Below are 25,092 nucleotides of genomic sequence, written 5' to 3' on the forward strand. Positions count from 1 at the left end.
GCGTTGTTACAAGTGGAAAATCTCAATGAATATGTCCGAATGTTTCACGATAACGTCCACGTTATAACCGATGAATCTGTTTGTAATACGAAAAACGAGTATAGAACAGAACGCACGTGTAGGTATACACACTGAGACCTTGCTTCGCACATAACTACACTAGAATAGGTCTGATCTTGAACGTTTGAACGGAAGCCGAGGCAAGATTAGAAAATTTCCAAAGGATCACGATCAGACGGGATTGCGTATACCAAAGTCGGGCGGGGTAACAGATACAGAGCCAGAGGTACCGAAATTTCTGACTCCAGTAGAGCCCAAGTCTCGTTGAAGTATTTCGGTAGAAAGATATGAACTGATGTCGCTTCCAGAATGAGCTGGGACATCCAAGAACCTGCGGGAATTGAGAGCGCTTGCATTGCGGTCTTCCTCTTGTGAGGGCCGGGTAGAGGAATATTGCTACCATCTGGTTAGTACACATTCAGGGACTGCAGGAGGATGATACGTACAGTATGTTTGTACGCGGTGGTATTAGCGGAGGAGAGTGTATTTGGTGCTGATGCTGTTGGTTCCTGGCGCGACTCTCGCGAGTTGAGACTGCTCATGAGAGAGTTTGTGTAAAGCTTGGAAAGAGGCAGGTTGAAGATGAGGTGACTATTCAAATATGATTTGCAAGCGAGTTACACGAAGTAGTTGATTACTCACATTCCTCTTGGCTGAAGAACATGAGGTCAAGTATATAGGCAATTGCGAGGAGAATGAACGTTACCGATGACAAATACGTTATCAGGTCGACTAGCGCGCAGATAGACGTGATCAAGCCTGTTTGGACGGTGACTGTATGGAGTTGCCAGATAAAATCAAAGCCATTGAAAGTATATGCTCACTCCGAATGATCCTGTCAACCACGTCATCTGAACGCTTGAATCCTGTTTTTTGTCTTCGCTATCCATGCCCAGTTTTGATATTGACTTGCGTAACGAGTAGAGGATGCTTACCCTATGGGATAACTGTCAGCAGAAGAAATACCAAGGCTCCGAAAACACAAACAGATGGCGAACTAGAAAAAATGTGATAACAAGATCGCACGAGCATTCGGATGCTAGCCAGATGGTGACAGCGTCCTATAGTTGCACCAGCCGTCACTCTCGGGAGACGTGGAGATTCGATGCGACTAACTTGAAATCTCTGAAACTGAACAAATTGAGATATGATCCCGCATTCTGCAGCAGTGGCTATTCCACCGGCTATCATACATAAGTAAGAATAGCAGATGACAAGGAGAAGAAACGGTTACCGGTTCCAAGAAGAGCGAGAAGCACAACAATACCGCATAAGCAAACATTGGTAGTCAAGACTAAAATCCTCCATGCGAAGAATAACTGAACAAGACCGGCAATGATGCCCTTCATGATTCTAAACATCGCAAAGGTCAAAACGGCCATGTAACCAACGTACCGTCATGGCAGGATCTGAGAACGGAGCCGTTCAAGATGGGGTAGCTAGTTCTCAGTGGCGAGTATCGTACCTGTAGAAAATACTGAGAGAAATTAGGCAGATGAGAACATTGGGAAGCCGGATCGTACCCCAAGTTGCCTTAGTCAAGTATGCGACTTCTGCTGTAATACTTCGTTGACATCTCCTGCAAATAGTGGAAACACGCACCACGTACAAAAATGCAGAACAAAACAATCATAGAGATACACAAAGTCGAAAACCGTGTTTACGGTATCGCAGAGAAAAAGAAGGAGGACCTTGTTTTAAGCATTATAATGCGCATCGACAGCGAAAGAAATAGCATTCACGAATAGCTTGACGACAAGCTTGTCTCTAAGGAGAATAAAAATGAGAGTAAACTTCTTCGATAAGGGACTCACTGCTTGTATGCAGTAAAGTATAGGTACACCTGAGTGATCATAATTCCGTAGAGAAGAACATTGAACATGAAGCCGATAAACATAGGGCCATGTCTGGCATACAGTGGACCGAATGAGTCCGCCATTTTGCACACAATAGAATACGACGCCACGTACGCGACTTCAGCTGGCCCCAACATGGTAGAAGATGGAAGGGAAGAGACAAGAAGAGACAAGGACGCGTCGTTATTGTTTGTACCTCCGACGTCATTATTTGGCCGATCACGAGACGGACCGCCACTACTTGTTGTCTTGTGGTCGTCGTAGTGTCCACTACCACCACCGTCTCCAACGTCGAACCGACGTTCTCGACGCCGATATTTCACCCAGAGCAGGTCTTCTCTGCTATCTTGTCGTTCACTGGTCGATGTCCAACTCGATGACCACCCCATCTACGTCACGGCGAGCATCGGTGTACCACCCCAGGCCCTCGTCACCCTCCCCCAGCACCTCTGGTTTCTCCTTCATTGGAGAGGACGAGGCATCCAGCGATAGTGATCACCTCTACTGGGAGTATAGCAGGTCCCCGTATAAGAGCATAGGATCCTTCGGGCGTCGTGCTATCCATTCATCGCCTGCACTTACTAGCCATTTTCACTCTTCATCTTCATCTCCATTTATCTCGTGCTCAGATGCCTCGCCGTCGAATGGCTCATTTAAGTCCTTGCTTCCGCGTTTGTGGGACGTTCTCATAGCGTCGCCGACCAAAACCATCTTATCTCCTTCCCGGCCCGCTCTGAGCGGCTCAGGCCGTCACGCTAAGTTTACTTCTTATTCAACGGCATCCTTCGGTCGTTTCAAAGGGAAAAGAATGTATCGTGATCATGACTACTACGATGATTCTATCAATTTCTTGGACTTGCCACCTTTAGATGGTGACGAGGGAGAACTCATCGATGTGGACGATGAGGCCTGCTTCATCGCTGTTGAACATCCCTGGGGATTCATCAATGCTTCTAGAGCTAGGGTAGTGACTGGAATTGGTATGTGTCCTTCCAAAAAATCCCAAGACTGTCCTCTCTGATATCCTATGAATATCAGATATTCTCTCGCTCCTTCCCCCTGAACTTTCTTTGCAAGTTCTGTCAATGCTTGCATTAATCCCTTCTCGCCTTCCCTCATCAGCGTCGCTACAAGACCATTATCCGTCACACGAGGATGGGTTGCACGCGATCATCACATGTTTAGCAGTCTCACAGACGTGGCGACGCCTTGCCAACGACAACAGTGTTTGGCGTGCATTCTTTACCTCACGCTGGGGCAATCTGGAATGCCCAAAGAGGTTCCTTGAGGGAAAGAACTTGCAGTACGCCAACCATTGGACACGAAGAATACATACGGCGTCGGGTACCATCAATTATCGTCATCTATATCAAGAGCGCCTAGAACTCGAACGCCGCTGGGGTGCACTACCACGTCCGAATCATTCTAATCACCTACCATGGGAGCCCAAGATCATGAAATTGACAGGCCACAATGACAGGTTTGTGATCTTCTAAGTTTTAGCCTTCGCGCTTATCTTTAATATCGGTAGCGTCTATTGTCTTGAATTGTGCCGTACGGCTTCGGGACAGCAACATATCATTACCGGGTCTCGCGATCGCACCATCAAGATGTGGTCGTTAAAGACGGGAAGATGTTTAGGGACATTCGGTGGCAACACCGGCGATGTTGTCGACGGTCACCGAGGAAGTGTTCTATGTTTGAAGTTCTTCTGGGAGAATGACGGTCGAAATGGGGTGCTGTACTCAGGTTCTAGTGACTGTACCGTGTGCGTTTGGGATGTTTGGATCGCGAAAACAAGCCGTTCACGACATTTTGACGATACCGATGAAGACATTGAAGTTCAAGCACGCATTAAGACTGTGTTGAGAGGTCATGGTGGTGGTGTGTTGGATTTGAGAGTGGATGCTAACTGGATTGTTAGCTGGTACGTCGGCTTCGCTTCTTATCACGCCGTTCTTAATGTTCTCGTAGTTCGAAGGACACCGTCATCCGTGTATGGCACCGTGACACGCTGGAATTGTATCGAACTCTTCGTGGTCATGAAGGCCCTGTCAATGCCGTATGCCTCGAAGGTGGCAAATTGGTCAGTGCTAGTGGCGACGGAAAGATGATCCTGTGGGACATAGCAAAGGGAGAACGACTGAGGACCTTGGAGGGGCACGACCGGGGATTGGCATGTATCGAGTTCAAGGTTGAGTTATTTCACTGCTTCATTTACTATTCTCTGACGGTTTGGCAGGACGACCTTATAATATCTGGGTCGAATGACTGCAGGATCAAAGTTTGGTCGGCTACATCTGGGGAGTGCTTGACTACCTTGGTTGGGCATGATGCTCTTGTCAGGGCGCTGGCTTTTGATCCTCGGAGCAGGAGATTAGTGAGTGCCAGCTATGATAAGAGTGTGAGAGTGTGGGATGTGGGCACTGGTACGTCTTCTGTGGGTGACATACCCTATCACGGAGAGCTAATTTTCCGACAGGCAAAATGTTGCGAGAGTTCAAACAGAGTCATACAAGTCACATATTCGATGTCAAATTTGACGTATCGAGAATCGTTAGGTGTGTCTCCTCATAGTCGGTTGTTTGTTGTGGGTCTAACACTTTTGGACAGTACCTCCCATGATCAACGAATCGTTGTTTTGGATTTCTCAGAAGGCCTAGATGGTGCCGAGTTATTTATGTAAGGCCGCACACGCTCATATAAGTTATTCATTTTGTACAACAGGGATATTACATCTGTTTTATTTTCTACCATCTTCTCTAGGAACTATTAGTATTTTTGTAAATCATCAACTGTTGTATACCCTGTATATATATGTCCATCTTGTACCTCGTAATAGGAACATACACACTTGCTTCTTTGGATATTACGAGTGCGTTGCAGCGGAGTCTAATCTCTCACTTGGCGACGGAGCTTCCCGGGGGTGCTGAGAGTTATCGCATCGTTCAATATTCGAGAGCGGAGAACGGAAAGCCGTAACGGAGGCCACGATCGAGACTTTGCATATTAAACCAGGTACACGACTACATCATAGATTATTCATACCCCAAACAACCCCATGTATGTCAGGAATTGGGTAACTTGACCTCGTTCATCAGATGGAATATCTTTCAAGCCGAGAGCCTCAGATGCCTCCGCACATTGAGCGCCTAAGCAACAAATCAATTCATACAGCACAGGTAGCAAGATGACAGATGCTAACCAGTTAGAGCGAAAGCCTCCCGTTTTGTGACAGGAAGTGGCCCACCGGCGGCGTAGCCATCTGGGTACGAAAGAGGTGTATCAGGGCTACTCGTAGCGTTTGTCAGGCGCATGGGTTGCAGAGATAATCTGTGATGTCGAAATTGTTCAGCTGATGGGAGTATTCAATAGAAACGATGGACTGACGTGAGTTGAATATCATCGAGGGAGATAGAGTAGTCGCTGGCTGCCTGAATAAGGTGATGCAGACCTATGCTGACTGCCTGCAGCTGGTCGTCGTTAACGTGAGTGTTCTATCAGAGGTTCAGTATTCAATGGTACGGTCACACGATACTCGCACAAACCATATGTTCAGGCAGGGTTATAGATTCAGGCTGAGGTTCCTGGGGCATAGTCGCGATAGTGGCAGTCATCGTAAAAGATGTGATGGAGGGTAAACGGGACGATTAGAGGGAAGATATAAGATAGTTCCGGGGTATTTGAAAGACATTAAAGAAGAGAAATAGGGGCTATGTGAATTCGTGTGGGGTGCGGGCCGACTGAGGCCGGTCCGAATCTTTCCTTCTTCACGTCACCATTGCTACGACTTGGGTCCCCAGTTTTCCGTTCCAGAGGCATTTCATCAGGACGAGGTCCTTCATATCGGCGTCGAGAACCTTCGTGACTTGCCGTGTAATTACCTGAGGTACTTTATGGATCTGCCGCGGGAGAACTCGGAAGCCAGAATTGACAGATGCATTGCAAAGGCAAGCCTTGCGGTTCAGTGGAATTGGCTGCGAGGTCAACTGGTTCCATATTCCACCGATTTGATTGGTTGGTCCGACGTATGGACCCGGTTCGAATGGAACGTTCTCTCCCGTTATCGGCACTCGTGTTTGTCTAGCCATGCCAACATGTTAATGGGGTACTTTTGCCGGAAACTTACAGGGAATCGCTTTCTGCACATGCGAACCCGGTAGTCGGTCGAAGAGAAAGCTCCTTTTACGCTGAATCACCGCTTCGGTAGCGATGTTATGTTAACAACGTAAAGCCTCGTAAAGCTTCTTTGACGTGCCTGGGATTTTTACACGAGCTATGGGCAACGAAACAGGGGATACTTCTCTTTATGTCTCTGGCGTATCAGGAATGGTAGCGCTATTTTCGCTGCAACCCTCTGATTGTTGGCCTCAGGAACCCTTTACCTCGGAGGACTATTTTGGATACGGAAGCTACTTTTTACAGACATGCTTCTCGTGTTTCGGTAGTATCCTGATACTTACCATTTAATTTTACTTCGACAGCCAAATTGATAGATGATCGTGGCCGCGAAAGGATCTCTCGGTCGCGAAACAGGTAGCCTTTGCCAGGCAGTGCTACTGTTACAACTGCATAGTGTTCGTACATTCTACTTGACGCGATCGTCGCTCCTGAAGGATACGGCAGGGGAGAAAGGGTATAGTGTCTTTACGAAGTCCACGACGCACGCTAATATCATCTCTTTTTTCTGGGATGATCCGCATTGTTGTTCCGGAATTTTATCCGCGGGGTTTGTCTTACAGGCACACATATATTTTTTAAGCGTGTCTGTCAGCATTACAGACCTATCACACGCGTCATTTTCTCATGGTGCGCCTGCCTTTTGTCAAGTAACCAACTACATAATAAAACTTTGGTGAACAGTTAAATTTGAGTTTGTATAGGTCTTTCGAAATGCACGTGGGAATCTCCCGAGGTTTCGTCTACGATCTAATACAGGGACATTCATTTACTGACAGGGATTTCGGAGTGGCTCTTTGCCAAAAGGTCTTCCTGCGCCACGCATAGTCAAGGATTTTTGCGTGGATATCGAGGGACCAATCCGCATATCCGCCGTATCATCGCGTATAAAATTGGCCAGCTTTGAGAAGAAGAAAACATTCAGTGGCCCAAGACTCAAGTATCATGAAGCTGTCTTTCTTGGGTGCCCTTTCCCTTCTCGCCGCGTTTGCATCTGCAAGCAGTAGCGAAAAAGTCGGTGCCCGCGACAGTGAACACAACAATTGCAGCAATCCTGCTGTCAGGAAAGAATGGCGGTCTCTCACTGACGACGAAAAGGCCGACTGGATTTCCTCCATCAAGGTGAGGTCTTGCGAGCATAGACAAGGACAGAGCTAATCCCCATTTTTCAGTGTTTGGCTCACAAGCCTCACAGTCCAAAGTTCAGCCCTACTGTCAAACCTGATAACATACCACCCGTGAACGAGAACAGTTCGTATTGGGACGGTACGTGCCTCAATTATACCATGCGCAAATCAACTAAATCCCGCCAAGATATCTCTTACATCCACATGGACATGAACTTCAAGGTAAGACGAGCTCATATTTCGATGCTGCAGCGCGTCCCGACCCCTTAACCCCTACGTGACAGATCCATTTTACTGGTCTCTTCCTACCCTGGCATCGGTGGTATATGCACTCTGTGGAAGAATCGCTCAGAGAGATGTGTGGATTTTCTGGGACTATGCCGTACTGGGACTGGACGCGCGGTAGGAAATCTTTGCTGCCAAGTTTCAAATCTCATCTTGTGATACCCCTTGTAGATGCGGCAGATTTCGAAGGAGCGACTATTTTCGCTGAGCCCGATCTCAAAAGCGGACTCGGAGGTTGGGGAGGTCCTGAAGATGATTATCTTGTTCGTGATGGCGGCTTCTCGTATGATTTTGACCTCGCCTATCCCTCTCCACATGGTCTGCGTCGCAACTACACCTTGCGGCCTTGGTTGTCCGACCAATTTGCCGGCTTGAATGTTATTTTAGACCCTAGTCAGATGGCGAACATATCTTTCACCGCCGACAAGATCCAGGAACTAGTGAACGGTAGTGAAGGAGACTACGTAGGATTCCAATTCTCCTTTGAAGATTGGGAGGTAGGGGATTTTTTTCTCAGCGAGTTTCCTTATTGACTATTTTTGGAAGGCTGCTCATGCCAGCGTCCATGAAATGACGGGAGGGTAAGTGCATCTTGATTGACGTCACTATCATCACCTGAGCCTATTCACAGGGATATGGCTGGTAATTGCCCCGCAAGCGCTCCCGCGAGTTGCCAACCGGGACCGCTTTGGGCTCCAAATGGTATAGTCCAGTTTCAATGTATACGTCGGTCTCGTACTAATATTCCACCTAGAGCCGCTATTCTTCCTCCATCATACCGTAAGTGTCAATCCTGACCATTATATGCCGACACATGACGCACATTTCCATTCTTAGACTGTCGACAAAGTCTGGTATGACTGGCAGAACAAAAGTCCCGCTAACAAGAACGCTTTCAAAGGTGGTTCTGTTCAACGTGTTGATACCCGTGCCATGTATTTGGCGAATCCGAACGGAGGCCCACCTGCCCTCACGGTACGTTTCCTTATCACCGTTCAAGTATCGCCTTGTTGATTACAAACTTCAGCCCCAATCTGTCGTCACCGGTGAAGGCATATATGATGAATGGGTTATTGAGGATTACTTGAGCACTACAGCTGGGGCACTCTGCTATGTTTATGAGGAGTAGTCTCATTCGATTTTTATTTATTTATTAGGAACGGATTCAAACTTAGTTCAGTATAATCGAAATAGGACGTCGCGTGCGAAATGTCTCATGTCTGGGTCTAAGGTGCCCGTTTGAAGCGTACCGTTATTCTTGAGACTGTTCACCAACAACCACAACCATGGCAGCCGAACTCCCAGAAATGATTACCATCGGTAAAGGCATCACTGTCGTAAGCATTTCAATGGACCCCCTTCATTACTATGATGCCAGTCTATTCTGATTCTCGCTCTGAAACAGACCTTCTTGAAGGACGACAAGTATGAGACACGTATTTCTGCCTCAGGTGTACCAGGTGACGAGGAGCTTTCCATTCCTTTACACTGGCACGAAAAGCACGATGAATACATGCTCGTCGTCGAAGGAAAGTTGCAAATCACTCGCGGATCAGAAATCCAAGTGTACGGCCCGGAGGATGGTGAACAAAAGATTGAGAGAGGAATTCCGCATGCGCTCAAGAGCGTCGGTAATTGTGTTATCTTGGAGAGGACAGTTCCTGACGTTCGTGATTTAAAATTTCGGACGGTAATGGCAGAATGATGGCTAACCAATGAAATGCAGGACTCGATGAAACAACTCTTCTTCAGAAACATGGCGGCAGACGGCGCTTTGAGTACTAACTTTTTTGACATCATGCATAACTGTTATCACGGGGACGTAATCCCTTCGCTTCCGGGAGGTATCCGTTGGCTCGAGAAAGCTGTAAGTCAAGCCCCATGCAAGACTTCGAGAGACTTTGAAGTGTTGACTTGGATATTTGAACAGTTCCTGATATTGTTCGGATACTACATCGCGCCATTGTTAGGATATCGAAGAAAGATCAAGACGCTCTAGTCCATATGATTTGGTGAGTACTTTGGTCGTATCGTCGTGTCCATATTCTAATGGGATGCAGAAGTAAAACCAAGAAATCATGTACTATTACTATATATACAAAACCAGGACACTGAACGGTTGAATATGCGAGAAAGAAATGGTATCGCATGTAATAAAGATATCTGAAAACAAGGACCAAGAAAGTGGGTATCGGAAAATGTACATTACAAAACACAGACAATGAAGTAGCATAACGAAAGGACGCCCATGATCAGCGGGGATACTGCATTGGTGCGGGAAAGTGCGCCATTGGCAGTTCCGGATTGAGTACTAGCAGCTGCAGATGCAGACGTCGAAGTAGATTGTGGTGCTGAAGACGTCGACATTCTCGACGTGGTGATCGAAGAGGAAGAAGTGGCGGGGGATGTCGCAGACAAAGAGGTCAGAGGAGGTAAAGATGTTGACAGCGTCCCAACTATGATGGTCGACAGTTCACTGGTCGAATCTGCACTTGTTTGCGTCAAAGATGTTGGGATGGCAATACTTGCTGTAGCTGATTCCCAAGGTGTCGTGAAGGAACCTGTCATCTGATCGAGTCTACGAGGAAGTTTAATACAGTGTGTAGATGAAAAGGGTATACACTTACTGAAAAAACGGAGAGAAGGCCATCACGGCTGTTCCGTTATCAAAGACGGAGGTGGAAGTGAAACAGATATAGCTGTAGACGAATTTGTTAGCATGATATCATGCAGGAAGGTATGGTAACAAACTAGGTATCCGAGTTAGGGCCCGCCTCTGGGATAGGCTACAGAAATTTGGTTAGGGAATTTGGGGGAAAACACGCGAAGACACCGCGCACCGTGAATGTAAGAGAGTGAGTCGCAGACGTATCTACCGGGTCGAGAGTTTGTACAAGTTGCTGGATACGCGATAGATTATTTAGAAAATTTCCACATTCCGCATTATATGGGGCATACCTGAGTCCCGGTATACAGACCGACAGTACTAACTCCAAAAGACGACAACAGTGGCCAGGTACCATCGTCGAGCCACTCGACCGTGCAATTCTGGCCGCCGTGGCAGGAAGAACCACTGTTGGGCTCAATCACATAGAGGCTGCGAACTGACAAAGCAGCATTCGTATGAAGAATGAAGTCAAGAACGATAGACGCCAGAACCAGGGCCGAAAAGGGAAACATGATGTTTGATGTTTTGCTGGAAAGAAAGTTGACTGTGAAGAGCAAAAGAGTGACAGGTGAAGCAAACCGAAATCTATCGTGCTTTCAAGGCGACAGCATGCAGGAAAAAATGTGGAGAAAATGAGGTCCTGACGCCGCCTGCGTGATGGTTGCTTGAATGAAGCTTTGTTTGTTTGCCACGAGCCTTAGATTGCGATCTTATCAGCCTGAGCAACCTCTTATCTCAACACAAAATCATGCAGAACAAGATGAAGATGTAATAATTCCGTACCAACGATACAAGGAGTCTAATACAGGGCCTGGAGAATTATAAAGTACAAAAAAGTACAAGGACAGATATCTTAGTGGTACAGAGCAAAAAGTCGTTAAATCTTGGCCTTTATGGGGGATGTCGTGCAAGTAAAGTTGGTCGCGGTCACCGCCCTAGAACCCACCAGAGGGGAAATAGCGCCCTCCTTCTTCTTCTCTGCTACCTGCTTCTCATTGTATATCTTGCCGCCAATCTCCCTCTCTACTTCCTTCACCACATTGGTAATGCATTCGGGGCTGTTAAACACGGGCCGTCCAATGAGACTGACGAACACACCGATGCCCAAGACGGGATATGAGCCCACTCGGATACCACAAGATTTCAGTCGTGCTTGAAGGGTGGTCAGATATGGAGCTATCATTGATTCTGGCCGGCTAGACGGGATGTCAGTTGCATTGGAGAACGGCATGGCTGGGCGACGTACTCTGTGAAAATCTGGATCCTGAGAGGCCGTTCGCTTGGCGGAGGCAGGGGTAAAAACTGGGTAAGTTGAGTGAGCATGATTTGGAACAGCTTAGGTATCCCTGGGAATATGCATAATTTGCCTTCGAGGCGGACGACAGGCTTTGTTCGATGGTAAGACATACGACGACGGCAGCATAAAAGTGAAAGCATACCACCCATATATCGCTCCCTACAAAGATCACTTCTGCGCGCTCGGGAAATAGGGCCATTCGTTGCGTAGCTTCTCTCTGCAATTTCGTCTGCGATGATATCCATGGTCGGTGCTTGTTCATTTCGTCCAATCGTCGCAGCGTCTCCGTGTGGTGAGCTAGGCCTTGTCCAAATGCCTTCGCAAGTGACGCATAGGTGATGTCGTCGTGAGTTGGTCCGATGCCCCCGGAGGTGACCACAAAGTCGTAATTTTTCACCATTCGTTGGCTTGCTTCGATGCTGCGCGACGTCAGCGGAGCGCCCACCGAGAGCCACGATACACGTACATTTCAGCCTCGTCGTCTGCGATGACCTCTATACGTTTCCTGAAATCAGTTCAGGAAACAAATTCCGACGCAGCAATGGCCGCAGACACCCACAGCTCAATGCCATGCTCAAAGCAGTACTTTGCAAAAAAGTGCGAGTTTGCCTCGAGTGTCTTGCCATTTAGGATCTCGTCTCTGGAGGAAACGGAAACGGTAAGAGATGAAACAGAGAAAGGGCCGTGAGAAGCCGCACCCAATGATGAGCGCCGCCGCCGTACGAATGCACTTTCCCTCTCCTAGTGGATTCGTCGGCATTGGCGACAGCTCAAAACCAAAATCGACCTTGGGCGGTGTATTATTTGATTCTCTTGCTGGCATAACGGCGATGAAGTGGCGAGATTGTCGTGTGCAGGGTAGTACTCTGGGTCCTTTCCCCAAGATGCTCTTGTATGCTTGACGGAAAGGTGAGCTTGCTGGTATTCGAAAAGGTACTGGCAGCATCGAGGATGCAGGACTATCCTAGTAGCATTGAAAGAAAGAGAGAACGTGGAAACGAAGGGGTCATATTGTAATAGAACGTTATGGGAAAACCTTACCCCAGACTTTCCCCCAATAACTCGGCGCCCGCCGACGCGGCTTCATATTGGTGATCTGGTATCCAAATAATATGTATTCAATTACGGAACTCGTTTAATGCTAAGACATTACTGGAAACAATGCTCGCAATAGGGAAAGGTCCATTAGCAGGCGACAAGACCCAATGCTGCTGCTAACGCCACAGACAGCCATATCTTAGGGTTGCTGGCCGTAGCGCTGTTCCCGGTAGATGAAGCACTCGCAGCACTGCCGCTGTGGGTCGCAGTCCCCGAAGAAGATGCCTTGACGGTGCCAGTGGTTGAAGCAGAAGCTGACTTGGTGGTGCTTGCAGTTGCGACGCTGGAATGGCTCGCAGAGGCTGAGGCTGACGTCGAAGCACCGGCGAAAGGTGCGGTCGACTGGCCGTCAATCTGTGCTTGGACAGAGGAGTTGAACGAGCCGGACATTCCATCAATTCTATAACAGTATGTTATAAGTGTATGCAGGAAAATTCAAAGACCACCTACGTGAACTTGGCGGAGAAAGAGAGAGCAGGGTATTGAGAGTTGTTTGCATCCTTAAGGTTGTTAGAATCGACACGAATGAAGCTGGAAATTACTCTGTGAGATAGAACAGCGCCTCAGCAAAGTATACGCGTACTATTGGTCGCTTGAAGCTCCAACATTTGCAGATGGAACGAACTGCAGAGATGAAGTAGTGGCTACATTGACGTTCTCAGCAATAACTTGAAGGATTGTCTATCATTCGGGTAGGGGGGTTAGAGCAAACTTTTCCTCGATCCTTGCGCTTCTGCGTACTTGCTGCAAAGAATTTCCAACTGCGATGGCGAATTTAGCTTCACCAAACTCTTCCAACGTCGGAGAGGCACCGTCGTCTTGCCAGGAGACGGTGACAGTATCTCCTGCATTCCAGACGGTGGAACCAACCGGGTCTGTGATCTACGAACAGGTAAAAATCAGACGAATGCGATCTCCAAAAAAAAATGAACGTACATAGACCGTGGCGAGCGCCGATGTCGCGAGACCGAAAAGTACGAAGACTGAGGGTTTGGAGAACATTAGAGGGCGAAATTTAGGGGTAGGGCGAAGCTTTTCGAAAGGAAAGATTCAAACGAGCACAGAAAGAGAGGGTTAAAAAGAGCGTAAGGTTCGAGAGAGCGTAGGGGGAAGTCGCGTAGAGACAATAGGATGCAACCTCTGCAAAGTATAGGTTGAAGAGTAAAACAGGAGGGGGAAAAATCGACGTTTGGACCCTTTTCAGAGGGGCTTTCGGGTACCTTATGCCAGGTACATGACCATCCTGCTGGTCGATCGCTACATGGACCTATTTTAGAACGTCCTCTCATTATTTTTGGCGCTGGTAGTCATCTGCATGGGAGGCTAGAAGCGGAACAACGAGCCGTCCCGAAACCGGTACCATTAAGACCCAAGCCAGAGGTGAGTTAATAAAGCAGAGCTGAGAACCAAGAGACCAAGTAAATGTCCGGGACAGTAAGTTTGCCAAGCTCCTTAAAGAAAAATGGCTGGCAAACATCCAGCATGATACACAGATAACGTCAAAATTGCATGGAAAGACAAGATATTTGAGCCATACAGATCCGCTGAAGGGTCACGATAAGTCTGGAATCGAGGCGAGGTGCAAGCGAGGCGATTTGTCAGCCGTTCTTCAGTTTTAATTTCGAGTGCGGTCCGAAGTCCGATAAGTAGAAGACCATCCAAGCCTTGCAATAGAAAACCAGATTTTCGATCTATAGCTATTCGACATTCACTGAGATGCGAGTACCATCCACCTTTATTCCCTTTGATGATTTTTAATAATAATCACTACACTCACACCCGAGTTACCCAAGGTCCAGAGCATCCATCGACCCTTTGCGTACTCTTAAGTCATGAAGACATATCTAGGATCAGTATCCGGAATCTCTCCTGCCGGTCCTTCTTCTAGTTCCTTCTCCTCCGCCGACATTTCCTGTAATTTCTTCGCATTCCTCTTGTTCAGCGTCGAAAGACGGGTACGTAGAATGAACGCTGTCATGAAGGACACGAACAGACAGCTAGAAGAGGTGGAATGTCAGTAAATTGATTAGTTTGAGATAGCGATACTGACGCGGCTGATATGGTGTGGCCTTTTCGGTAGTTATCGTCATCGTCAAAATAAATTTGAGGTGAGACACTGTATACAGAAATCTTTTAGTAACTGTCACCTTGAACGATGATGGAGAAGGAAGCGTAAATTGATACGCAATTTGAGATTGACACTATGAAAGCCGTCCCGACACCTCTCTTCGATGTTGGAGAGAAAGCATTAGCGGCCCAACTCCTGTATATACCGTCAGTAAACAATACGCTTCTTGCATAGAAAACTTACATCACGAGAGGGAACAAGCTGTAGTTTCCACCTACAACAAGGAACAGAGCGAAATACACTGCTCCAATGCTTTTTTGCACAGAAGTCGCGAGGATGATGTAGCCAATTAAAGATATGGCGCATGACAGCATGATGTGCCAGCCTCGGTCCCGTGTACGATCACTATGCCATGCTTGGAAGAATACCATGAACCAGCCAACAAGGTAGGGAGCGACGGTCATCCCTTGAGCATTGATGGAAGAAAAGCCGAGGCCTTTAATTAACTGATCTGATAGGTTAGGATTTGCCTAATGGCGCAGAATTCGTAGATGCATACCGTGGGCAGGAAGTACGAAATAGTAGCAACTCCGACGTTGACTATTGTCATAATCAGTTCTAAAGCATAAGCATACTGATGGCGAACTTACAGCTAGCATAGATTAACATAAATAACCAGGAATTGATATCCAAGATCACATTCTTGAAGCCTTGCCATCCAGTCATGCCGCCGTGAGATTGAGGTTTGTGATCGCGATTCAAACGAGCTTGGGCAATGGCCCGCTCCCGGGCTGTCAAGAATGTTGACGAGAAAGGGAAAGAAGGGAGGAAGAACAAAATCATGGAAGCCATGATAATGGTGGGTATGGCTTCAATCTATCCCCCAAGTCAGTCAACGTTTCGAAACGGATAGAGAAACGACATACAAGAAAGAGGAATTGCCATCTTGAGAGTAGAGATTAGATTGGCGTTGTAAGATAAGCAGCCGCACTCACCCTTTTAGAACAGAGGTATGTGCTCGAACGAGGCCAAATGCTATGAGACCCTGTATAAACATTATTTGTTAAAACAGCGCAAGCCAGATGCTCAAGCCAGTCAACGAACCCCGATAGCACCCGAAAATGTTCCAGTCATACAAATACTATCGAAAGATACGATAAGCAAGTCGAATCTGGAGAACAAAGAAGATCTCATTTACCTGATACGCATGGCGAGTTCATGACTACCGGCCAAGTTCAGTCAAAATGATAACACATGTTCTCGGAACGTCACTTACCCCTTGTACCAAAACGACAGATAGTAGATCATGCCAGCGTAGTATCCAGCTTCTCCGATTCCGAGAAGAATCCTTGAGATGGTATAAGTCCCATGCCGCATCCTGCACTACACCGGAAGTAGCGTTTACCTTAGTACCATTAAACCTCCGTATCCTTTGGCGTAAATGAACGACAGAGCCGCGATCCCTCACCATGTCAAGGACAAGAAGAAACTAGGATATACGCAATTAAGTAGCAGGATGTAATGAGACCGGAGCACGTACAATCTATTCGCTCCGATGTGGCGTTGGAAGACTGATGATGGTGTAAGATATAGGATGCTTATCAGAAGGTTCCGCGCTTACCGTTCGCGGGCATCTCGAGGAGACAGTAGCCCACATAGAATATACTAAGTGCTAACGTCCATTTAGCGTTGGTCGTGATACCCTGGAAGAAGGTAAGATTGACATCGAGGAAAGAAAACAGTCTTCTGTACAAAATTGCGATTAAATTCATCAAGGACATGAGCATTTCCGCTGGAAGAGCTTGATGAGATGGTACTACGCGTAAGAGGAACGGGTAGTTACATATTAGTGCGATCTGTTTACGAGTCAAGCTCACAATTTCTTTGTGATATAACGTCGACGTACCGAATTGATTGACTATCAAATAACATGGTGTTTAATAATACATTCGGGACTCTCAGAGCGCCACTTACAAACATAACTGAAAACCACAGCATCAGCGAATGAACGACGTCGGCACGTTAGAACGACTTACCTGCATATCACCAAAGGCAATACCCTGTTATCGATCTTCCTCTTTACTTTGTACTGTATGAGAAGTTCAGCACCACACGCGGAGCTAAGAACGAAAGGCAAAAAGTGCTCACGTCTTCTTCGGGCGTAAATTCCACCGTCTCTGCGTCCGCGTTCACAGCAGCAGCATATGCAGAGTCCAATGGCGATAAGAACTGCTTCAAGCTCCTCTTCGGAACAGGTCCTAGAGCATTTTGATGCGCAGTCCCTTCCTTGTTCGGGTTCTCTTCGATAATAGAGCGTCTCTCGATATCGACTTGGGCCTTGCCTTTCGACATGATGAGGAAATTGGTGGAAGAAGACTGGACAATCAGATATTCGTGCGGCACCCTTTATACACGGAAGGGACTCCATTCTGTCTAGGGTTCCGTGAGAAATGTCGGAAAGGAGGAAGGAAGGAAGTTTTATAGTCGTTGGTGCTTTAAACATCGTGTTTATAGCATGGTTTATAGCATGTTTGAAACCGGTTCCAAACACGAGGGGTCCAAGTGGGTATGTCAACAATTGTTAACATTTATGACCTTGTAACAGCGTTTAAAGGCAGAAATTTGCCCTGTCTACTTCTAGAGTGACTAGAGTGACTGGACATCGTATTTGCTGACATTCTGGACAGAATTCTGACAGGTTTGGTTAGTCTAGTTGCCTTGGTCGTCTGCGTGAAATCCGCCGTGAATGCAGGGTCTCAGTTCATACGAACTTAGCCGAGACGCGACCCCGTCCTGAGTGCGAGCGATTATTGCGCGAGTACCGTTAAAAGGCTATATAAAAGAGAGTCTGAGCCAGTGCAATACAGAGGGCTTAGAATCGAGTGAAGTGCAGTCCTCGTCAAAAACGAGTGAGGATACCCGAACTGCAGGGGGAATAGCCCCTGTCTGCAGGGCTTTCGACTCGGAGACTGAAGGGTGGAGGAGGAGCCTCCAGTAGATAGACCAATGTCGCGACATGGGGTTCTCCCCAATGCACAATAATATATAGAATCAAAAAAAAAGGAGTCAGAGTAATAAGCTCTAAATGAACCACTCTGTCTGGGGAGAGTGTAAGAGCGACAGACCAAGAAAGAAACGGGACCCCCGATTATGCTCCCAGAGGTTAGGGCAGGATTTGTCCCGATTTTTCGGAGTTTAAATTTTATTGACACAGATTTGGGCACTTGTTCTGCGCGAATTAGGACAATTAGAGCGAAAACGCAAAACATACCCTCAACTTTTGGTCAAAATGTGTCCGAACTTTTGCCCTGACCTCTAGGAGCATAAACAGGGTCCTAATGGCCTTATCTGTTTGAACCTGGGGGTTTAGAAATAAGGGAATTGATGGTCTACGTATAACTGTTGAACCTCGTGGAGGTCTCGTCGGAAAAAGGTTATCGGACGGCCGTATAATTTTTTGCATCGAGTTTACTGCAGTACATAAGAACATCCATTGACCCTTTGCGTACTCTTCAAGTCATGAAGACATATCGAGGATCAGTATCCGGAATCTCTCCTGCCGGACCGTCTTCTAGTACCTTCTCCTCCGCCGACGTTTCCTGTAATTTCTTCGCATTCCTCTTGTTCAGCGTCGAAAGACGGGTACGTAGAATGAACGCTGTCATGAAGGACACGAACAGACAGCTAGAAGAGGTGGAATGTCAGTAAATTGATTAGTTTGAGATAGTGGTACTGACGCGGCTGATATGGCATGGCCTTTTCGGTAGTTATCGTCATCGTCGAAATAAATTTGAGGTGAAGCACTGTATTGAGAAATCTTTTAGAAGCCGTCTTGAAGGATAATGGAGAAGGAAGCGTACATTGACACGCAGTTTGAGATTGACACTATAAAAGCTGTCCCGACACCTCTCTTGGATGTTGGAGAGAAGGCATTAGCGGCCCAACTCCTGCATATACCGTCAGTGCACAATAGACTACACCGCGCAGAGAATACTCACATGACAAGAGGGAACAAGCTGTAATTCCCACCTACGACAAGGAACAGAGCGAAATACGCTGCCCCAATGCTCTTTTGCACAGAAGTCGCGAGGATGATGTAGCCAATTAAAGATATGGCGCATGACAGCATGATGTGCCAGCCTCGGTCCCGTGTACGATCACTATGCCATGCTTGGAAGAATACCATGAACCAGCCAACAAGGTAGGGAGCGACGGTCATCCCTTGAGCATTGATGGAAGAAAAGCCGAGGCCTTTAATTAACTGATCTGATAGGTTAGGATTTGCCTAATGGCGCAAAATTCGTAGATGCATACCGTGGGCAGGAAGTACGAAATAGTAGCAACTCCGACATTGACTATCACCATAAATCAACCCCAGAGCATGAAGACACTGCTGTTAAACTTACAGCTAGCATAAATCAACATGAATAACCAGGAATTGACATCCAAGATCACATTCTTGAAGCCTTGCCATCCAGTCATACCGCCATGAGATTGAGGTTTGTGATCGCGATTCAAACGAGCTTGGGCAATGGCTCGCTCCCGGGCTGTCAAGAATGTTGACGAGAAAGGGAAAGAAGGGAGGAAGAACAAAATCATGGAAGCCATGATGATTGTGGGAATAGCTTCAATCTACCACCAAGTGAGTCAAACTTTCGAAACCGATGGAGAGACGCGTACAAGAAAGAGGAATTGCCATCTTGAGAGTAGAGATTAAGTCGATGTTGTGAGAAGAACGGTCACACTTACCCTTTTAGCACAGAAGTATGCGCTCGGACGAGGCCAAATGCTATGAGACCCTGTATAAGCAATACTTGTTAAAAAAATACAAGTCGGATGCTCAAGCTAGCCAACGGACCCCGATAGCACCGGGAAAGGTTCCAGTCATACAGAGGCTACCGAGAGGTTTGATGAGCAAGTCGAATCTAAGGAACAACAGGGATCTCATTCACCTAATACGCATGGCGAGTTCATGCCTACCGGCCATGTTCAGTCAAAATGATTGCGCATGTTCTTGGAACATCGCTTACCGTCTGTACCAAAATGACAGATAGTAGATCATGCCAGCGTAATATCCCGCTTCTCCGATTCCGAGAAGAACCCTTACGATAGTGTTAAGTCCTACGCTGCGCTACACCGAAAGTTGCGCTTACCTTAGTACCATTAAACCTCCGTATCCTTTGGCGTAAATGAACGACAGAGACGCGATCCCCCACCATGTCAAGGACAAGAAGAAACTAAGATATACGCAATTGAGGGGTTAGTTGGATGTAGTGAGATCAAGGCACGCACAATCTATTAGCTCCGATGTGGCGTTGGAAGACTGGTGATGGTGTAAGCTATAGGATTCATATCAGAAGGTTCTACACGTACCATTCGCAGGCATCTCAAGGAGACAGTAGCCCACGTAGAATATACTAAGTGCTAGCGTCCATTTTGCGTTGGTCGTGATACCCTGGAAGAAGATAAGATCGAAATCGAGGAAATAAAGCAATCATCCTTACAAAATTGTCATTAAACTCGTCAAGAACATGGGCATTTCCGCTGGAAGCGCTTCATGAGATGGTACCATGCGTAGAAAGAAAAACGGGCAGTTACATATTCGTGCGATCTACTTATGAGTCAGCTGTGCAACTTCTTCGCGATATAACGTCGACGTACCGAATTGATTGACTGTCAGATAACATGGTGTTTAATAACTTGTTCGAGATTCTCAGAGCGCCACTTACAAACATAACTGAAAACAATAGGATCAGCAAATGACCGACGTAGGCACGTTAGAACGACTTACCTACATATCACCAAAGGTAATACCCTGTTATCGATCTTCCTCTTTACTTTGTACTGTATGAGAAGTTCAGTACCACACGCGGAGCTAAGAACGAAAGGCAAAAAGTGCTCACGTCTTCTTCGGGCGTAAATTCCACCGTCTCTGCGTCCGCGTTCACAGCAGCAGCATATGCAGAGTCCAATGGCGATAAGAACTGCTTCAAGCTCCTCTTCGGAACAGGTCCTAGAGCATTTTGATGCGCAGTCCCTTCCTTGTTCGGGTTCTCTTCGATAATAGAGCGTCTCTCGATATCGACTTGGGCCTTGCCTTTCGACATGATGAGGAAATTGGTGGAAGAAGACTGGACAATCAGATGTTCGTGCGGCATCCTTTTTATACACGGATGGGACTCCATTTTGTCATTGCCATCGGACAGGTGATCTTCCCACTAGAAGGACGCAGCGAACCAAATCATTCTATTAGGTCATGGGGATGGCCTTATCTATCTGAACCTGGGGATTTAAAAATAAGGGAATTGATGGTCTGCGTATAATTGCCGACCTTCGTGGAGGTCCCGTCGGGAAAATATTATTGGATGGCTGTATAATTTTTCGCATAGAGTTTACTGCAGCATATAACCTAGTCCAAGGACATGCAAAAATAATCCACGAGACACCGACCAGCTTCACATATATTTCTGGGGGCTTCCGCGACGGCACTTGAACCGACGTCCCTGTATAGGTGCATATTGATGTGGAGTGCACGTCTGGTTGACACGGTCCGGTCGTGCTAAGGCCCTCAGCAGCCTTGCAATGCGACTGACTGTTGCGCAAAAATCAAATCAGTGCCAGATTTATTTTTAGTTCAATTGCCTGCTCACTGACGCGGGAAAAAGTTTCAAGAGGCATGCCAATTGTAGGGACGGTCCGCGGTCCGCTATAAATATAGAACGCGAGTATACGGACCACAAGCGAGGTTTTTTGCGTTGGTTCGCATGTCAGATGTACTGCCAGATGATCAAGGCTACGGGAAGCTCATGGGGGGGCTCGAAATTTATCGTCATGAAACAGAGGAAAGGCGATAGGAAGTCCAAACCATTTTTTATCAGCAGAAGGAATGGAAACGAGGTGTTAGCCTCGAAGAAGCGTCATACGATCCATCGAGTGTGAAAACTGTTGCTAGTCCATAGTGGTCGCTGACCCATCTACCGGCCGGGGTCTTCAAGTTGACTCCAATTTGACGAGGAACGTCAAGGGTCAAACTGAGTGACTGCGGCAGTGTATGACATATTTTGTCCAACCTCGAGTCGGAGTATTCAGCAAAAAAATATGACATCGGTAGGAAAAATAAGTAATACCTGCCAGGTAGAAATCTGCTGGTAGGTTGATATCCCCATGTGAATCCACTTTCGTCATTATCTGCTCCCTTCCATGAATCTACTAATCCGCAGGCCTCAGGAAGGGCCCTGTCCGAATCAGAGATCGCGTTCATATCACCGCCTACAATGCCAAAGTCGACGCCGATATCGCGCAGTCTTTCGGCAGTAAGATTCAGCTGGATAGATCTGGCCCTAGCGCCAGATGAAAGGGATTCGAGGTGGACATTAGCCACTCGCACTTTCACCGGCGGGCGACCAGGGCCTGAAGCGAAAAGTAGGTCCGTCAATATGGCACTTCTGCTCATTTCCGATGGAAAGGGAAGCGACCAAGCTCCGACGAGGGGTATATTGTTCGAAATCAAAGTAACACATCCATATCCATTTTCATCTGTCGCTTCTGACTGTGGAATGACCGAAAAGTAGTTTTGGATCCAATCCGTAGACAAAAGAGTTTGGAAACCTGGACCCATTACTTCCTGGAGAAGAATACAACAAGGGTGAGGATACGATAACGGCGATTGTAGGACGATACGTCGCATATGTTCAAGTGCGCAGCGCAGCCTCTCCACAACAGGTGCCATGAAGTTTACGTTCCAGGTGACAATGATCATAGACGAGGGAAAATCTGGTAATACACGGGGCGCCGGAGAATATCCGTAGGGCAACGACCATACATTCATAGGGTAGACCCTTGCAGCAGCCAAGTAGGAGAGCCTTTGGAACGGCGTAGGTACGCAGAACATCGTGGTTAAAGGTCATAAAGCCAGCACTCGGGCCGGAGTGCCGTTTACTGGTGTTCCCACGATCAGCTCTCTCTCCAGGACCACCACCGTCAGCCACCGTCATCATCGCTTCTGCCTATAATGCGGTAGCAGCTCTTCAAGATGGGTATCTTAAGTTGTTTTTTACTTTCATGTTGTCCCATGGGTGCGTCAATGTTACACTTGGTTCCCTACTTCAACTATTAACCTACCTGTCTACGATTGCAGTACTACAAGAGAGAAAAAAAAGCGAAAATAAAACGTTTATACATCGCCACCACCAGCCTTGAATCCTTCCATCATTTCCTTGAATTCCAAAGGCGCATTCTTAGAGAAACAGACATCCAGATTGTGTAACGTCTCACGCGCTACAACTTGGACCCTCGCGAACATATCCTCCTCGTATTCCTTCACCGCCTTCGCCAAATTCTCCTCCGTCGTTCCCGTCGAGCCGTCTTTTAGCGCAGCAACCACCTTTTCTGCCAGTTCCAGTGCATCTACCATGGCATTGTTCACCCCTTCTCCGGCGAACGGTGTCATGACATGAGCCGCGTCACCCATCAGCGTTACTCCTGGTCGTGAAGTCCACCAGTGATCCACGGGGAGCATGACCAGCTTGCGTGCAATTACATGGTCATCATCGGCCAGGCGAAAGAGATCCTTGTTGGCCTCACTCCAATCATCGAAGTATCGCTCGAGCAGCGCGGCTTTAGTTGCTTGTGGGTTTGAAAAATCAATACCACATTCATCTATCCAGCTTTCTGGAGTACGGAGCATGGCATAGTTGCGGATACTGCCATCTCCCTGGCGCTGTGCGAAGAATGCCTTATCGTCGCTAAGGCAGAAGTAGCTCCCTTGTCCTACCAGCTTGGAAATCTCCGGATGAGCCGTGTCGACGTCGCGGAAACGGACCTCCACGCCGCTAATTCCTGAATAGAAGGGGAGAACGTCTGTTACCAGAGGGCGAACGCGGGACCATGCACCGTCAGCTCCCACCACCAAGTCGAAACTGCGTGGGTCTTCTGATCCATCCGCCAAAGTGACTCTGAAACGCCCGTCTGGGGTAGGCTGAACGCTGGCGATTTTGGATCCCCACTCGATGGTGGTAGCTGGCACAGAATCAATGAGAAGTTGACGCAACTGAGTTCTATCGATCTCAGGACGTCCTTCACCGGGCGTTTCTCCGTCTATATGTATGAAACCGGTCTTGTCCACCAGACGGAGGTAATCGCCTTCTGGGCGCATATATTTTTGGAATTCTGAAAGGAGACCAGCGGCTTTCAGGGCGCGTTGGCCGGTTCCTTCGTGGATGTCGAGAGTGCCGCCTTGACCGCGAGCAGAGGAAGAGAGGTCGAGTTCGAAGATGGTGGACGGTATGTTGCCGAGGTGCTGAAGAAGGCGGGCAAGAAGAAGACCGCTTGGGCCAGCTCCAATGATTGCTATGGCAGGAGTCATGTCGCGACTTCGTTGGCCAGTACACTGCAAGCAATCTCTTTTTTATATCATTCCAACGGTGACTCCTCTGCCGCGCCGGCACCAAAGTCCACGTGGCGACGCGCGTCGAAACCACGAAGATGCGTCATCCTTTTGACTAGTATTTCCGGGCTTCATGGGTTTAGCTTTGGAATCGGGATGTTGGCAGAGAACTGTGTATAGCGAGGGGTGCCATGCCTTTAATAGCTTTATCCCAGTCTGATTTGGTGAAGGGAAATGCACAGCTTTGGACCGCCATCTGATTGTATACCCGGCTCGGATACATCGTTGGCCCAGTCCATCTTGCCATTATCGTTTCTCCTTCAGCATTCATGAATTCAAAACACTCCAGACGTCAGAATTCCGAATGGATATCCGACGTCGAATGGTCGTTCTGATGGGTCTCCGAATCGGATTCATGAACATGCGGGGTCGAGGATGATGAGTATGTATTCTTTATCCTGTCTTCAACGACCTGAAAAAAGTTCATAGAGGACGCAGTAATATAGAGTACCTGCAGTTCTAGGGTGATTAAAACCGAACACCGGCAACATGACCACGAGAAATGACTTCCCTCACTGAGTCTTAGTCTAGGACTGCTTCACTGATGCACCGTTTCGTCCACATACGCGCATGATGGATTTTGTGCTGTCAAAGATCATATTTCCTCGGATATGGCTGGTCGTGGGAAATCCCAAATGGCTCATTGGCCTCGAAAACGAACCTGGGCGGCCAGCAAGGCGACCACATACCAAACTTTGACATCCTTGCGTGCTCATTGATCTTGACGCGACGTCATCTTTTCTGCCATCTTTTATCGGCGTGTTCCACTGTGGTCCTAGGATTCTATCGGTGTCTTCTAAAGTATCGCTACGTCTTTTTGTCACCAATGTCCTGGATACTAGGCCTACCACCTCAAAGTTCTCATGGGCCACTCCGCCTTGACGGATCCGCAGTATGCAGACAAAACCTCAGATTGAGAGTACACCCTGTTGATGATGGGTCATCAAACAAGTCCGACGTGTGGGTCCGCTGCTTGAAGCTTGTCAGGGCTGATACCTATCAATACTCC

The 25,092-nt window shown here is 47.5% G+C and overlaps 14 protein-coding genes across 14 annotated transcripts; 4 read left to right on the forward strand and 10 right to left on the reverse strand.

The window, feature by feature from the left end:
* Positions 1–231: 231 nt before the first annotated feature.
* On the reverse strand, positions 232–602 carry EV420DRAFT_1633602 (uncharacterized protein; the record flags this gene model as incomplete). The annotated part of the gene is made up of 2 exons (XM_060476207.1): positions 232–456; positions 507–602. The coding sequence occupies 2 exons, from the start codon at positions 600–602 to the stop codon at positions 232–234; spliced, it is 321 nt and encodes a 106-aa protein (XP_060338969.1).
* EV420DRAFT_1492868 (uncharacterized protein) lies at positions 434–1,606 on the reverse strand. Its single transcript, XM_060470756.1, has 10 exons — positions 1,584–1,606; positions 1,526–1,537; positions 1,456–1,469; positions 1,295–1,403; positions 1,177–1,244; positions 1,044–1,121; positions 774–942; positions 703–713; positions 507–620; positions 434–456 (listed from the first exon to the last, which is right to left on the reverse strand). The coding sequence occupies exons 3-7, from the start codon at positions 1,459–1,461 to the stop codon at positions 814–816; spliced, it is 390 nt and encodes a 129-aa protein (XP_060338970.1). The 5' UTR covers positions 1,462–1,469; positions 1,526–1,537; positions 1,584–1,606; the 3' UTR covers positions 434–456; positions 507–620; positions 703–713; positions 774–813.
* Positions 1,607–1,662: 56 nt separating this feature from the next.
* EV420DRAFT_1492886 (uncharacterized protein) lies at positions 1,663–2,088 on the reverse strand. The gene is made up of 4 exons (XM_060470757.1): positions 2,031–2,088; positions 1,875–1,967; positions 1,803–1,825; positions 1,663–1,751 (listed from the first exon to the last, which is right to left on the reverse strand). Exons 1-4 carry the CDS (start codon positions 2,051–2,053, stop codon positions 1,690–1,692), a joined length of 201 nt encoding a protein of 66 aa, XP_060338971.1. The 5' UTR covers positions 2,054–2,088; the 3' UTR covers positions 1,663–1,689.
* A 192-nt stretch (positions 2,089–2,280) lies between these two features.
* EV420DRAFT_1633604 (WD40 repeat-like protein) lies at positions 2,281–4,692 on the forward strand (the record flags this gene model as incomplete). The annotated part of the gene is made up of 8 exons (XM_060476208.1): positions 2,281–2,896; positions 2,955–3,396; positions 3,448–3,843; positions 3,891–4,110; positions 4,159–4,345; positions 4,399–4,477; positions 4,530–4,598; positions 4,644–4,692. 8 exons carry the CDS (start codon positions 2,281–2,283, stop codon positions 4,690–4,692), a joined length of 2,058 nt encoding a protein of 685 aa, XP_060338972.1.
* A 1,553-nt stretch (positions 4,693–6,245) lies between these two features.
* Positions 6,246–6,874, forward strand: EV420DRAFT_11898 (uncharacterized protein). Its single transcript, XM_060466286.1, has one exon. The coding sequence runs from the start codon at positions 6,413–6,415 to the stop codon at positions 6,773–6,775; it is 363 nt and encodes a 120-aa protein (XP_060338973.1). The 5' UTR covers positions 6,246–6,412; the 3' UTR covers positions 6,776–6,874.
* Positions 6,875–6,936: 62 nt separating this feature from the next.
* On the forward strand, positions 6,937–8,698 carry EV420DRAFT_11810 (Di-copper centre-containing protein). The gene is made up of 10 exons (XM_060466231.1): positions 6,937–7,217; positions 7,268–7,361; positions 7,410–7,444; positions 7,507–7,624; positions 7,679–8,004; positions 8,054–8,088; positions 8,139–8,209; positions 8,262–8,287; positions 8,345–8,482; positions 8,535–8,698. The coding sequence occupies exons 1-10, from the start codon at positions 7,041–7,043 to the stop codon at positions 8,634–8,636; spliced, it is 1,122 nt and encodes a 373-aa protein (XP_060338974.1). The 5' UTR covers positions 6,937–7,040; the 3' UTR covers positions 8,637–8,698.
* Positions 8,699–8,793: 95 nt separating this feature from the next.
* EV420DRAFT_1633607 (uncharacterized protein) lies at positions 8,794–9,506 on the forward strand (the record flags this gene model as incomplete). The annotated part of the gene is made up of 4 exons (XM_060476209.1): positions 8,794–8,844; positions 8,913–9,173; positions 9,234–9,374; positions 9,438–9,506. 4 exons carry the CDS (start codon positions 8,794–8,796, stop codon positions 9,504–9,506), a joined length of 522 nt encoding a protein of 173 aa, XP_060338975.1.
* Positions 9,234–10,889, reverse strand: EV420DRAFT_1492916 (uncharacterized protein). Its single transcript, XM_060470758.1, has 7 exons — positions 10,755–10,889; positions 10,466–10,703; positions 10,348–10,407; positions 10,259–10,293; positions 10,135–10,206; positions 9,436–10,085; positions 9,234–9,372 (listed from the first exon to the last, which is right to left on the reverse strand). Exons 2-6 carry the CDS (start codon positions 10,685–10,687, stop codon positions 9,713–9,715), a joined length of 762 nt encoding a protein of 253 aa, XP_060338976.1. The 5' UTR covers positions 10,688–10,703; positions 10,755–10,889; the 3' UTR covers positions 9,234–9,372; positions 9,436–9,712.
* Positions 10,890–10,924: 35 nt separating this feature from the next.
* On the reverse strand, positions 10,925–12,526 carry EV420DRAFT_1492918 (MoaB/Mog domain-containing protein). Its single transcript, XM_060470759.1, has 6 exons — positions 12,171–12,526; positions 12,032–12,112; positions 11,939–11,977; positions 11,615–11,891; positions 11,422–11,561; positions 10,925–11,371 (listed from the first exon to the last, which is right to left on the reverse strand). Exons 1-6 carry the CDS (start codon positions 12,416–12,418, stop codon positions 11,053–11,055), a joined length of 1,104 nt encoding a protein of 367 aa, XP_060338977.1. The 5' UTR covers positions 12,419–12,526; the 3' UTR covers positions 10,925–11,052.
* A 131-nt stretch (positions 12,527–12,657) lies between these two features.
* Positions 12,658–13,572, reverse strand: EV420DRAFT_1633610 (uncharacterized protein; the record flags this gene model as incomplete). The annotated part of the gene is made up of 5 exons (XM_060476210.1): positions 12,658–12,970; positions 13,021–13,101; positions 13,154–13,251; positions 13,312–13,452; positions 13,507–13,572. 5 exons carry the CDS (start codon positions 13,570–13,572, stop codon positions 12,658–12,660), a joined length of 699 nt encoding a protein of 232 aa, XP_060338978.1.
* An 823-nt stretch (positions 13,573–14,395) lies between these two features.
* On the reverse strand, positions 14,396–16,990 carry EV420DRAFT_1633611 (MFS general substrate transporter; the record flags this gene model as incomplete). Its single annotated transcript, XM_060476211.1, has 19 exons — positions 14,396–14,567; positions 14,621–14,700; positions 14,755–14,833; positions 14,882–15,144; positions 15,198–15,238; positions 15,289–15,514; positions 15,565–15,583; positions 15,634–15,683; positions 15,743–15,779; positions 15,837–15,860; positions 15,915–15,986; positions 16,179–16,209; positions 16,260–16,341; positions 16,391–16,430; positions 16,482–16,494; positions 16,545–16,556; positions 16,613–16,620; positions 16,675–16,727; positions 16,787–16,990. 19 exons carry the CDS (start codon positions 16,988–16,990, stop codon positions 14,396–14,398), a joined length of 1,506 nt encoding a protein of 501 aa, XP_060338979.1.
* Positions 16,991–17,996: 1,006 nt separating this feature from the next.
* EV420DRAFT_1658635 (MFS general substrate transporter) lies at positions 17,997–20,745 on the reverse strand (the record flags this gene model as incomplete). The annotated part of the gene is made up of 20 exons (XM_060478884.1): positions 17,997–18,322; positions 18,376–18,441; positions 18,499–18,585; positions 18,637–18,899; positions 18,953–18,993; positions 19,045–19,270; positions 19,319–19,337; positions 19,388–19,437; positions 19,497–19,533; positions 19,591–19,614; positions 19,669–19,740; positions 19,792–19,875; positions 19,931–19,961; positions 20,012–20,093; positions 20,143–20,182; positions 20,237–20,249; positions 20,300–20,311; positions 20,368–20,375; positions 20,430–20,482; positions 20,542–20,745. The coding sequence occupies 20 exons, from the start codon at positions 20,743–20,745 to the stop codon at positions 18,151–18,153; spliced, it is 1,584 nt and encodes a 527-aa protein (XP_060338980.1). The 3' UTR covers positions 17,997–18,150.
* Positions 20,746–21,512: 767 nt separating this feature from the next.
* On the reverse strand, positions 21,513–22,466 carry EV420DRAFT_1257046 (Endonuclease/exonuclease/phosphatase; the record flags this gene model as incomplete). Its single annotated transcript, XM_060466807.1, has 2 exons — positions 21,513–21,708; positions 21,766–22,466. 2 exons carry the CDS (start codon positions 22,464–22,466, stop codon positions 21,513–21,515), a joined length of 897 nt encoding a protein of 298 aa, XP_060338981.1.
* Positions 22,467–22,610: 144 nt separating this feature from the next.
* Positions 22,611–24,082, reverse strand: EV420DRAFT_13558 (oxidoreductase). Its single transcript, XM_060468972.1, has one exon. The coding sequence runs from the start codon at positions 24,000–24,002 to the stop codon at positions 22,812–22,814; it is 1,191 nt and encodes a 396-aa protein (XP_060338982.1). The 5' UTR covers positions 24,003–24,082; the 3' UTR covers positions 22,611–22,811.
* Positions 24,083–25,092: the final 1,010 nt, after the last annotated feature.

The sequence above is a fragment of the Desarmillaria tabescens genome (genome assembly GCF_030435595.1).
Source record: "Desarmillaria tabescens strain CCBAS 213 chromosome Unknown EV420scaffold_1, whole genome shotgun sequence".
NCBI lineage: Eukaryota > Fungi > Basidiomycota > Agaricomycetes > Agaricales > Physalacriaceae > Desarmillaria > Desarmillaria tabescens.

Excerpts from the sequence above, each read along its gene's own strand:
- EV420DRAFT_1492868 (XM_060470756.1), bottom strand. Across the intron at positions 1,122-1,176 it reads TTCAGTTTCAGAGATTTCAA|GACGCTGTCACCATCTGGCT; the intron begins GTTAGTCGCATC and ends GTGCAACTATAG. Across the intron at positions 943-1,043 it reads TTCTAGTTCGCCATCTGTTT|CGAAGACAAAAAACAGGATT; the intron begins GTGTTTTCGGAG and ends GGGCATGGATAG.
- EV420DRAFT_1492886 (XM_060470757.1), bottom strand. The coding sequence starts at position 2,053 with ATGTTGGGGCCAGCTGAAGTCGC. Across the intron at positions 1,968-2,030 it reads TTGGGGCCAGCTGAAGTCGC|ACATGGCCCTATGTTTATCG; the intron begins GTACGTGGCGTC and ends ACTGTATGCCAG. Across the intron at positions 1,752-1,802 it reads AGCTTGTCGTCAAGCTATTC|GTCCTCCTTCTTTTTCTCTG; the intron begins GTGAATGCTATT and ends GCTTAAAACAAG.
- EV420DRAFT_1492916 (XM_060470758.1), bottom strand. The coding sequence starts at position 10,687 with ATGTTTCCCTTTTCGGCCCTGGTTCTGGCGTCTATCGTTCTTGACTTC. Across the intron at positions 10,408-10,465 it reads GTCTGTATACCGGGACTCAG|CAACTTGTACAAACTCTCGA; the intron begins GTATGCCCCATA and ends TCGCGTATCCAG. Across the intron at positions 10,294-10,347 it reads CTCACTCTCTTACATTCACG|CCTATCCCAGAGGCGGGCCC; the intron begins GTGCGCGGTGTC and ends AAATTTCTGTAG.
- EV420DRAFT_13558 (XM_060468972.1), bottom strand. The coding sequence starts at position 24,002 with ATGACTCCTGCCATAGCAATCATTGGAGCTGGCCCAAGCGGTCTTCTT.
- EV420DRAFT_1492918 (XM_060470759.1), bottom strand. The coding sequence starts at position 12,418 with ATGCTGCCAGTACCTTTTCGAATACCAGCAAGCTCACCTTTCCGTCAA. Across the intron at positions 11,978-12,031 it reads TTTGAGCATGGCATTGAGCT|GAAACGTATAGAGGTCATCG; the intron begins GTGGGTGTCTGC and ends AACTGATTTCAG. Across the intron at positions 11,892-11,938 it reads GCAGACGACGAGGCTGAAAT|CATCGAAGCAAGCCAACGAA; the intron begins GTACGTGTATCG and ends GACGTCGCGCAG.
- EV420DRAFT_11898 (XM_060466286.1), top strand. The coding sequence starts at position 6,413 with ATGATCGTGGCCGCGAAAGGATCTCTCGGTCGCGAAACAGGTAGCCTT.
- EV420DRAFT_11810 (XM_060466231.1), top strand. The coding sequence starts at position 7,041 with ATGAAGCTGTCTTTCTTGGGTGCCCTTTCCCTTCTCGCCGCGTTTGCA. Across the intron at positions 7,625-7,678 it reads GTACTGGGACTGGACGCGCG|ATGCGGCAGATTTCGAAGGA; the intron begins GTAGGAAATCTT and ends TACCCCTTGTAG. Across the intron at positions 8,210-8,261 it reads ACCGCTTTGGGCTCCAAATG|AGCCGCTATTCTTCCTCCAT; the intron begins GTATAGTCCAGT and ends TATTCCACCTAG.